This window comes from Hemitrygon akajei, chromosome 23, assembly GCF_048418815.1.
Source record: "Hemitrygon akajei chromosome 23, sHemAka1.3, whole genome shotgun sequence".
NCBI lineage: Eukaryota > Metazoa > Chordata > Chondrichthyes > Myliobatiformes > Dasyatidae > Hemitrygon > Hemitrygon akajei.
This window is the reverse complement of record NC_133146.1, coordinates 25,483,522-25,495,902: the sequence shown is the minus strand read 5'-3', so window position 1 is coordinate 25,495,902 and position 12,381 is coordinate 25,483,522. Positions and strand designations below refer to the sequence as shown.

General features: G+C 37.4%; 1 protein-coding gene across 4 annotated transcripts in view; it reads right to left on the bottom strand.

Annotated features, from left to right (window-relative positions):
- Positions 1–12,381, bottom strand: part of jmjd1cb (jumonji domain containing 1Cb) — a 178,832-nt gene that overhangs the window by 47,484 nt on the left and 118,967 nt on the right. For all 4 annotated transcript variants that reach the window (XM_073027229.1, XM_073027230.1, XM_073027231.1 and 1 more), the window contains 4 exons: positions 11,513–11,690; positions 9,897–11,422; positions 8,260–8,420; positions 2,335–4,484 (listed from right to left, as the gene is read on the bottom strand). In XM_073027229.1, coding sequence (XP_072883330.1) covers positions 2,335–4,484; positions 8,260–8,420; positions 9,897–11,422; positions 11,513–11,690 — 4,015 coding nt within the window. The remainder of the gene's footprint in view (positions 1–2,334; positions 4,485–8,259; positions 8,421–9,896; positions 11,423–11,512; positions 11,691–12,381) is intronic.

The window sequence follows — 12,381 nt, the reverse complement described above, 5'->3', positions numbered from 1 at the left end:
TCTGAATTCTGCTTTGCTTTCTACTACCACTATATACATATGTATGGAATGATCTGTCTGTTTGCATCCAATTGGCTAGCTCAGCTGGATTCTGTGTTCTAATCTTCCAGACCAGCCTGCAAAGTGGGGCCTTGTCAGAGTCCACGTAGACAACATCTTGAAACCTATTGAATACTGAAAAGTCTAGACAATGGATGTGGAGATGTTTCCTATAGTCAGGGAGTCTAGGACCAGAGGGCACAGCCTCAGAGTAGAGAGACATCCGTTTAGAACAGTGATGAGGAGGATTTTTTTTATATAGCCAAAGAGTGGTGAATCTGTGGAATTCATTGCTACAGACAGCTGTGGAGGCCTAGTCATGGGGTATATTTAAAGTTGACAGGTTCTTGATTAGTCAAAGCAGCAAAGGTTACAGGGAGAAGGTAGGAGAATGTGGTTGAGAGGTATAATAAATCAGCCACGGATGGGCCAAATGACCATGCTTCTATGTCTTATCGCTCTCCTTTCATCCCATTTTCAGTAAGAACACAACATGAGCTATTCTCCACTCTTCCAGTACCTCACCTGCAGTTAACAAAGACAGATAAATCTCTGCCAAGGCCTCAGCAATTGTTCCTTTCCTTCCCACAATGTTCAATAATACACCTGATCAGGACTTAGGAACTGATCCAACTCTATGCACTTCAGGACCATCAAGACTTCCTCTTTCATAATCATGACGTGCTACAGGGATCCTCCCTTAATTCATTATCAGATTCTTTTTCACAGTAAAATCTTTTCCACTACTATGTAAAATATAAAATAAAAAGTGAATATGGAGCATTAAGTGAACAACATCTGATAGTCCCGAATGTCTGCCAGTATAGCACCAAAGCCAGAGGATGCCAGAATAACATAGTTTAACTATTAAACACAAAAGATGCATGTGCAATTGTTACTTTGCAGAGTAACTATCATTAGGAAGAAAGGAACTTTAAATGGAAATGTAATAAATACAATACTTGAAATCACCTTCAAATCTATGCGGTGGTGTGCTGGGGCAATGGAATCAACACGGGTAATGCCCACAGGCTCAATAAACTGATTAGAAAGGCCGGTTCTGTTATAGGAGTCAAACTGGACACAGAGTCTGTGGTAGGACAAAGGGCCCTCCAGAAAATCCTGGTAATTCTGGACTATGTTTCTCACCCTCTGTATGCCACCTTGGCTAAACAGAGGAGTACTTTTAGTAATTGACTAAATCTACTGCGTTGTTCCAAAGAGTACTATATGAGGTCATTCCCACCCTCAGCCATTAGGTTCTGTAATGAGTCAACCTATAGTCAGGAAAATGATGACCCCGCCCCCCCCCCCACCATTAACCTCTGTTTACCAGATCTCTGCTTAAACTCAGTTTACCACACCCTGCTACCGCAGATATCCTGTGCAATACTATCATCACTTCTTATCTGGATGGTGTGAATGTGTAACCATTGCTGTATAATATTATCGTAATTCTTTTACTACCATCTTCTCAATATGACCTTGGAAATCTTGTACATCTTATTTTTAAGGTAACTTAAAAAACTTCTCTTCTAACATTTGTATTTCTGTGCACTTATAATTCTACTGTGACACTAATTTCCTTTGGGATCAATAAAGAATCTATCTATCACTGAATTGTTGTTCCTTCTCTGATTGTAAACTAATCTTTTTTTTTCAAAAAGTATGGTAATATTCTTAGTTTATCATTTACAGCATTTGCTCATGATGTACAATGTGTAATAATCTATTGATCATAATACTACTAGATCAGCTGTCCAAAGCAATTAGAAACATAATTCAATTCATCTGATAACTTACGGGCTGATAGCAGAAAACTAACTAAATAAGCAAGGTCATGTCTCATGTCTTTCTGCAAGGGACTTGTCATTAATCTTCCAGGATTAGTTTGCAACTGATTCTATTATTGATTCCTAACTGCTTCTATTATTGATTCCTAACTGCTTCTATTATTGATTCCTAACTGCTTCAAATAATAGAGTAAATACTGTCCTAGAACTCTACTCAGGTCTCTAGAATAAGAGTTTAATAATAAAATCCACAGTTCACTCAAATGCTTGGTTGTCCACAAGAATCTGTCAACATTGCACCAGAATATCCTATTATAAAGATATATAATTCAGTCCAATGATTGCTAATATTAAACCATTGGCCCCAAAAAGCATTTAAAATTGAAATGTATCACTTTTTAAATTGGACTTTTAAACTTATGCTTCTGTGCAAAGGATTCTATACATTAATGATCTGAAACTATAAATTAAGACAAATTATACATTAATTGAAATTACTTACTGCTCTGAAGTTTACTTTTTTTTTCCTTTGCATTCTTATATAAAGTACCATTGGGTTTCATTTCCACCTCCTCCCTCTCTGTTTCAGTTTTTCGCCTTTGCAGATCATTTTGCCTCTTTTTATAGGTTGGCTTGGGTTGACGCTTGACCCTATGCTCCAATTTACTTTCACCTTCATCTGATACATCGCTTTCAGAGCCAGATTCATAAGTTCTTTTCGTTCCTCTTGTTTTTTTTTCATCCTGCTCAGTTTTCACTCCACCAGAGTGAGCTTTCTTGTCCACATCATCTGTTGTGGAAGCTGATGAACTAATTGTAATTGGCTCCTTTGCCCCACTCCCCGTAGTTTCTCTATTTTCAATTTTACATGTGTTTTTGTCTTCTTCCGAATGTCTAGTTAACCAAGCTTTTTTCAATTTTGTGTGAAAACTGGGTTGACTGGATTGAGAAATCTGGCCACTGGTGAGAGAATTTACTTTACAAAATACACCGATTGTTCCAGTATTTTTGGGAAGTAGAGATGCTGAACTGTTATCACTTTTTAGACTTGCAGACTCATTGTTATGAGGAAGAGAACTTCCAGAATGGGCCATAGCCAGTGCAGCTTTGTGTTTCTTCAGATGATAGTAATCAGTTGCATTTGGGATTCCTGTGTCACCTTGCACAGTGGCTCCTGTTCCTGCCACATCTGCTGAGGAAACTTTATCAGATATTGTATCAATTGTGCATTCCTCTATTTGTATTCTTAAATGATCTGAAGATTCTGCTACACTGTTATTGATAAAAGTGCGCAACTGGCCTGAAGTTATATTTATTTCTTTGGCACTCAAAATGTTAGTTGTTATAGCTTGAGAAGTTGAAGGGTCAGGATTGTTATCGTATACAGAATTGGTAACAGCACTGGAGTCTGAATTGTTGCCTGGATGGAAAGCTTTAAAGTTTCTTTCATGTTCCATACTTGTTGTCTCCATCTTCATGTTAGGCAAAATTACTGTACACATTTTTTTGACTTTTGAATTAAAGGAATTTGATTGTATTAACACCCGTTCCTTTCCTGAAACCTTTTCAATACACTGAATTTCTGCTTTACTTTCTTGCTTAACTATGGAAGGTGGTCTTACAATAACAGATGTTGGGGACATTTGCAATATTTCACTGTTTTTATTGTCCAAATGGCAAACAGGTTTACAAAGAAATCCTGCGCTAGTGCTCCAACTGTTAGTAGACTTGACTGTATGATTATTCATAGAAGATTTTACTTCAGGCCTTGGCTCCGGCAGCAAAGTAGGAGGTTTCTGCGATTCAGAAAGCTTAGCAGCATTGACAGGCAGCACTGGAGTTAAGGTTGGTGGGGAGAGACTGCGACTACTACCTCCTTTTCGGTCTGCAACTTGATGAGATGTATGTTGGTGAACAGGAGCTCTATGTAGAGATGGCATACCTCTCCTAACAACTGATGATGAAACTGGCAACTTCTCTGTAATTCCCCTGTGATCAGAAGCATTTGAGTCATGACTTTGAGAAGTTACTTGATGGGAAAACTGCCCTGTAGATTTGGCAACTGTTCCCTCGCCCTTAGGTTGATGCTTAATAAGTGGAGGAGGTTTGGAAAGAGCCTTATTATAAGAAGGGAGAGCAGGAGATGAAGAATTTGTTTTCTCACTATATGCATCTTTAGAAAGATATAACTGAGGTGGCTCATTTATAATACTGTTTGACAAAGTAGTAAAGTAGTTGCTTTGGGGCACAGAATGAGGTACTGAGTTCTTTGCTGTATGAAGTTGAATTGCATAATACTTAGTTTCACTATCCTGTTTTACGTTCTGGGGTTTTAGGCTTTCATTAGGCAAAGGTATCATTCTAGAACTTCCATCTTTAGCAGATTTATTTGTTTTGATTGTGGAAGCAAGACGAGCTACTTCAATACTTTCCTGTAGAATCCTACGACTTTCCTCTTTGTATTTATTGTGACTGTCACATTGTTCCTGCGTTGATCTTTTTGGCTTATTCTGACAAAGCACTGTGTTCGTAAATTCTTGGGTCCGCTGGTTTTCCATTCCTTGTGAAGGGCCATCATGATTAAGTTTAAGTTTCATTTGAGCAGAAGTAACTGATTCATTCCATTCTAGTAAAGTTTTCTTGTCAATTTTTCTATTCCAAAAACAAATGAGAAAGATTATAGACAATGGTTTATCTTTAAGAATATTCATATGTTAAAATAGTTGCAAACCCTTCCAAAGGTTTTTGACAATATTAAAAATCAAATATTAATGAATCTCTGTGAAACAATTTTTATCCATTACATTATTTTTGACACTTTGCAGTCACATTGGCACCAATTATCAGAAATAACTTTCATTGGCATGGTACAGTGGTGCTAGAAAGTTTGTGAAGCCTGTAGAATTCTCTTGATTACTGCATAAATATGACCTAAAATGTGAGCAGATCTTCGCACAAGTGCTAAAACTAGATAAAGAGAATCCAATTAAATAAATAACACAAAAAACATTATACTTGTTCATTTATTTAATGAGAAAAATGATTCAATATTACATGCCTTTGTTGGAAAAAGTATATGAACCTCTGGGGTATTGCCTCCTACAAAAGCTATTTGGAGTCAAGCGTTCCAATCAATGAGATGAGATTGGAGGTGTGGGTTGTAGAGGTACCCTGCCCTATAAAAAACACACAAAGTCAGGCTACTGACAAAGCTTGCTCTTCTCAGAAAAGATCTGTTTTATGTGCTCCATGCCTCAATCAAAACAACTTTCAGAGGACCTCAGAAAAAGAAATGTAGAGATGCATCAAGCTGTAAAAGGCTGCAAAAGCATTTCTAAATATCTGAGTGTTCATCAGTCCACAAGCAAGAGAAACTGTCTAAAAATGGGGGAAATTCAGTAATGTTGCTGCTCGCCCTAGGAGTGGGCATCCTGCAAAGGTCACACCAAGAGCACAATATGCAATGCTGAATGAGGTGAAAAAGAATGCAAAGGTAACAGCAGAAGACCTGCAGAAAATTCTAGAGCTTGCTAAAGTCTCTGTACATATGTCCACTATAAGAAAAACACTGAACAAGAATGGAGTAATGGAAGGACACCATAGAGGATATCACTGCTCTCCAAAAAAAATTATTGCTGCACGTCTCAAGTTTGCAAAAGACCACCTGGATATTTTACAACACTTCTGGGACAACGTCCTGTGGACAGGTGAGACTAAAGTTGAACTTTTTGGCAGAAATGCACGTTGCTATATTTGGAGGAAAAAGGGTACTGCACACTGACACCAAAATCTCATCCCAACTGTGAAGCATGGTAGAAGGAGCATCATGGTTTGAGGCTGGTTTGCTGCCTCAGGACTTGAATGGTTTGCAATTGTTGAGAGAACAATGAATTCAAAATTGTATCGAGGCATTTTACAGGAGAATGTCAGGGTAGCAGTCCGTCACCTGAAGCTTAATAGAAGTTGGAAAATGCAGCAAGACAATGAACCATCTGAAAGACAAGAGCAAATCAACAAAAGAATGGTTTAAAAATAAGAACATCTGTGTTTGGAATGGCCGAGTCAAAGTCCTGACCCTAATCCCATAGAAATTTTGTGGAAGGACATGAAGCAAGCAGTTCATGCAAGGAAGCCCACCAGCATCCTAGTGTTGAAGCAGTGTTGCAAGGAAAAATGGCCTAAAATTCCTCCAAGCCGATGTGCTAGACTGTTCAACAATTTCCAGAAATGTCTGGTTTAAGTTATTGCTGAATGGGGGGGGGGGGGGGGGGGGGGGGGGGAGGGGGTCACACCAGTTACTGAAAACAAAGGTTCACATGCTTTTTCCAAAAAATACCTGTAATAATGGATTATTTTTCTCAATAAACAAATGAACAAGTATAACTTTTTGTGTTATTAATGTAATTGGGTTCTCTTTATCTAATTTCAGGAATTACATGAAGATCTGATCACCATTTTATGTCATATTTATGCAGAAATAGAGAAAATTCTACAGGGTTAACAAATCACTGTATTTTCAAAGCAGTCAAGATATTCCAAATCATAGAGGCACCAAGAGACTGCAGGCCCTGGAATCCAGAGCAAAAATAAACTGCCGTCAGAAAGCAACTGGCGAAGCAACATCTATGGAGATAAAGGGATGGCTGGTGTTTCTGGTCAAATCTTTTTATCAGGATTAGTGCTGATGCAGTGTCTTGTCACTCATACTGTTAACTTCTCCTTGCCTCGACCCATTAAGCTCTGTAGCAGGGTATTCCAAATCATATTGTTACGGAAGTATCTGGGTCATATTAAAATATTGGTAGCTTTATTTCCTATTTGGACACACCAAGTAAAATCAGTAGTGTGACAAGTAATCTCTTAATTAATTTGTTACTTAGAACATTTCATTGTTATGATACCCTGTTACATATAACACAGATTTTACAGAAGAAACAGTGGGCCACATTGTGTTGACAATGAGCTGATAAGATACAGTGTATGGCTAAGCATGCTTGACAGTTCTGTGTAACTGCAGAATGCCCTTGATTGTTACTCTGAATTTTCACCATGTTTAGACTCACCATCGTCCCAGAGGACTTCTATAACCTTTTTTAATTTGGTTACAATCAACACCAAGGAAAGTGATAGACACTTTAAAAAAAAATAACATATTTTGTCATTTGCATCAGTTAATTAATCATAGAGCAATACATCTTAAATACAGCCCTTCAATCTAACAAGATCATGCTGACCACGGTGACCACCAGCCAGTACCAATTCCCTGAGTTTCAAAGTCCCATTCCTCCATGTACATATCCAAATGATTTTTTTAATGATATTAATATCTCTCATAATTCTTAACATTTCTATATGGTCACCGCTCATTTTCCTACATTCCAAGGAATAAAGTCCTAGCCTGGCCAACTTCTCCCTACAACTCAGACCCTCTACTCCTGCAATATTTTCATAAATCTTTCTGTACTCCCTCTAGTCCTTCCATTAGTGATCTAATGGTTATTTCGATTATGAGACTTAGTGTAGGTAGTCAAAATCTTTTTCTTATTGTTTGGGTTTCAGTGGTTGGGATTTCAGAAACAAGAGGCTTCAAGTGAGAAAGTTTTTATAGGGTGATCCTTGGGATAAGTTTTTTTGTAAAACAGAATGGTTGATATCTGGAACATGGTTGTCTTAAAAGGAGACCAATGTGGTCACTGAAGTTAGAAGAATGAAAGGACATCACACTGAAATATACAAAAATTTTAATGGGTTTAATGTCACTCACCCCAGTTGGAATGTCAAGAGAGGGGTCAGAGTCTCAAAATAAGGGGTCTTGAGAAAAAATCTTCAGAGATATGGGATAAAGCAGGAAAGTGGAACCAAAGGTTTTTTAAAAATCAACCATGATTCTATTGAACATCACAGCAAGCAAGAAGAGCTATTAGTCTACTTCAGCTCCTATTCCTTTGTCATTATAGATCAAGCCTTTCTAGAAACAAACTTGTTCGCAGGTCATAATTCAGTAGTCCAAAAGTCAACTGTGGGTAAATGTCAGATAGCATGGAAACAGGCCATTTGGCTCACCATGTCCATGCTCCTGAGCACCCAGCAGTATTAACGCCATCTTCCAATACTTGCCCATTAACTTTTAGCATGGGTAGTTCAGAGGCTTGCTTTAACATTTAAGTGCTCTCAGCCACTCTATCAAGCAGTGCATCTATGCACTCATCACTCTGAGTGAAAAGGATCCCCTCAGATCTCTTTCAAATCTCTTGCTCCTTACCCAAATTTCTGTCTTTTGGTTTTTATCTACTGCCAATATGGACAAAATGTAGTTCTTTCAAACAATTACAACCTTTCATTCATAATTACATATTAGTTCCCCTATTCTAATATACCCCTCTTTAGCATGACTCACAAAATGTTTAAATAGCTTCACAAGGCTTACTCTTTTTGATGATTTACAGTTGGCTTAGACAAAGGTGGACTAGAACACGAGGCCAGTTTCAAGGGTCGATGAGGTTCAGCACTAGCAGGACGAACAGGAATGTGGTTTAGTAATCCCAGATCATCAGCGGTGTGCTGAGGTAGCCAAGGACTGGATGCATTCTGTTCCAAAAACACAGATTACATCAATAAACATTGCAAAAGCTGCTAGCACAGAAATTAATTAAAATTATTTCCTACAGTAGAACCACAATTTGTTTGGCCCAACTGTGGCATAGACAGCAATAAACCTGATCAATCATTAAAGGAGCACAAGAAATGCATAAAACATTTATTCAATTTAAAGTAATTCTAGCTACCCTGTTACAATTTATCCAAGCTGCTTCTCAATGTTAAAATTTTCGAGTTAACTACACAATATACAAGTGAAACAGAATTCAGAAGAATTATACAGCTTAGAAACACTCAACTTCAGCCTTCCTCTTTACATTAATTCCATTTTCTTCTCCTCACATTCATATTAATGTATCCAGATTCAAGCACTCACCTGCACACTAGAGGAAATCTATAGGTAGTCAATCCATACTTGCAAAGTGTGTGGAATTTGGAACAGTCACATGGAGAATGTAAAGATTTCACACAGAATCACAGAGGACAGTATTGAACCTGGGTTGGTGGAGCTGTGAAATAGCAACTCTGCAAACTGCATCATAGTGCCACCCTGATCTGATTAATTTAATTTGATCTACCTGACTAATTCAACTCAATTAAGACAGGAAACCATCATCTCCTATGTTAACTCTTTGACAGCAATCAGCTTTTCCTGAACACATGGTAAAAATGAACATTTGAAAAGTGGGGGGAGGGGGGAAATAGGAAATTATAATCTAGTTCATCTTGACTGATCTCTGTTAGGAGGCCCCACTTTAATTGCACATTTAAGCAAAACAAAAATTTAAAGGTTTAGGGTATTTTGTGTTACAATTTCTTTCCATCTTGTATAATCTTCAACACCTCTCAACATAAAGCTGGAAAACTATTTCGCTCATATTCACTTATTCTTCTAAACTGGTTCTCAGGGGCTACATACTACCGCCTGATTCTCTCTCATGCTGAGGGAGCTGCAGTTATGTTCAGGAACTTGGCAGATATGTCCAGATCAAAGTCAGGCAGCACCCTAGAGAATCAAACTTGAAAACTTTAAAAGGGCTGCAACCTGACTTTTTTTAATCAATGTTAATTTTGATAAAACGCTCATCAATTAACTACTTGTTTAAGGTGCACATAAAATAATTTGCAATGAACTCGATGACATCTGAGTCTTATCATTCCAATAGGTTAGGCACTCAGGTATGAGATATGAACAATATAAAACATAAATAAATAATTCTACAATCTTTCTACTGCAATAGTTTACAATCAGAATTCATTAAAGTTGTTTTTCTTTTTAGTGTTGCAATTCTGTTAGTTGCATTAATAATTACCAATTGCTTATCACTTCACAACATTATTCAAGTAAATTAAATTTTGACATGCAACAGTTTATCTGTACCAAAACTGAATATTTAGGAATTATTAAAATGCAACCATAAGACCCTTACAAATTTGAACAGTGTAAAGTGTAACTAAGGAACATACCCTCTGAAAAGCTTCAGCACTCACTGAGTTTTCAGGGTGAATCCATTTAGACGAGGCCATACTTAGAGCCGAAGACAGAGTTGTACCATTTGAATACTGCCAGATAACAGGATAGACTCCAAGCTGATTATAAGGAACAGATGGGCAAGTCCGGCCAACGAGCTGAGATGAGTGTGGCTGCAAAAACGGTTGCTGGCATTGTGTCAGTCTTAAAGGGCTCAAATTTCTTGCATGCACAGAATTTAAATGTCCACACACCAAAGATGGGGATGGAACTCCTGGTAGTACTCCAGGAAGGAGGTGAGAAGAGTGAAGTGAGTGGGAAAGCACAGTTCTGACAGCCCGAGCATCATTAGAAGCACAAGTCTGTGCAGATCTTGTACAATCTTGTGACGAAACTCTTACAGATAAATTAGAACAATTTGTGGTCAAACAAGTTGAATGTGCTGAAGTGTGAAGGGGATGAAGATGCGGTTGCAAATACAGCGACAAAGATTTTGTTCCTGGCTCAGGCCCAACCAAAGCAGGATCCCTGTATACAGTAAAATGCTCATTTTTATCAATAATTAAAGGGCTTCTTGTAGTTTCCACAAATGTTCTTGCAGGAAAAGGCTGGAAAGTTGATGACTCATTTCTGCACCTTGATGTTGATCTGGAAACTGAATCAGCTATGATGCGAGGATAAGAAACTTCCAGTTTCAGCATTTCAGGTGAAGTGGTCACTTTAATTGGTTTACTGATTTTGTTGGTAGCATGAACAGAAACGTTGAATTGTGGTCCTGAAGCATTCAATGTAGTTTCTTTTTCCAAATTATTGTTGCGTTCAGTAACAACAGATAATTCATTAACTTGAGATTTGAATTTTCTGTTCATTCTGTTGTTCAGATCTAAATCTACCTCAGATCTTTGAATATTTGATACATGCTCTTTTGAAACAGAATGTGTTGAATTCACAGAATTGATTTCCATTTTCTGAGATACAAGACTGAGAGAACAGATATCACCAGCTTCATGAAGCACATTTTCAGATGAAGTTCCATTACTGAAACCAAGTGTAGGTTTCTGTACAGGTAAGTGTAACACCCTTTCTAGCGATGGTTCCACTTCTACACTAACACAACCACTAGCTACTTCTTGCGATGTTATACTCTGTTGACAATCAATTTCTGGTTTATGGATATTCATATTAACTAGTTCAGGCCTCCGAGTTTCATTGTCCTTTTTAACTTCTTGCATCTTATCACAGTAAGAGTTATCAATTACCATCTTTTCCCCCATTTCTGTATTGTTCTGAAAGATATTTTCATCTCTATTGTTATCCAAAATTATCTTGTTTGTCAGTTCATTTTCTGAACACTGCTCAGAGGAAGAATCTAAGATAACTTTGTTAACAGAATTTTCAGATTCACTGCTCTCTGTGTCCGAGTTATTATTTGTTTTCAGTCCTTCTGAAGTGACTTGATTTTCATCTTCTGATGGCTTCCTCCTTTTATTAACCAAATGCTTTCTTTTGCACTTAGAAGACTCTATATGAAAAATATGAATATATGTTTAGCCAGTAACTATACTTTGCACATAGTCAAGGTAAGAAGAAATTTAAAAAAACATGGTTTCACCTTCTTTTACAGAATTTTCATGTTTATCTTCTGTCTTATCTTCTTCCAGTACACTGAAATCAGATTCTTTCCTTTTATTTGAGCGGATGATTCGTTGTTGTTGATTCTGCTTCCCAGAATTATTCTGGGAGCTCATCACTAATCGTGGACTATTGGCTTGAGCACGTGTATAATGACCCTAGATGTAATCAAATAATATTATTTATACTTTGCTTCAATATTTGTTGCAACAGTTCTTAAAAGATTTCAATAAGCTTCATTAAATCTATCAGGAGGTACTTAATGTTTAAGTGATTGGCAACTATTAATCCAGTGTGGTAAAGAGTGCGATAAGACATATGACAAGGAAAACAATACCCTATAAATGGTTGTATACAAAGATGTATAGAGGCACAAGTGAATTTTGGAGCTGTTCAATAGGAATGTACATGATGTACATGAACAACTTGTATGTGAATGTACTTATCATAGATTAAGCCTTAGAATGCAAGATCTGAGAGGTCATGCTAGAGCTGTACAAAATGTTTCGCTAATTCATTCTGATCTGGTCACCAATTAATGGAATTATGTGATAACACGAGTAAACTCCTAGTGTACAGGACACAAGTTTGTTGCCAAGTCTGGTGAATTGTGGTTATGCTGACAAGACTGGGTTTTTATTTAGAATAAAGGAGAGTGAGAAGAGATATTTAATTAAACAAGGTGCATATATCATGGGACATGTATACTAGGTAACCAGGAACTATTTCTCAGAGCTGAAAATAAGTAAGTGAAAAACAAACAAAACTGGAGATGCTGGAATCTGTAACAAACACAAATGTTGGAGTAACTCAGCAATGCTGGTATGGAGGGGCCACTGCAATCAGAAA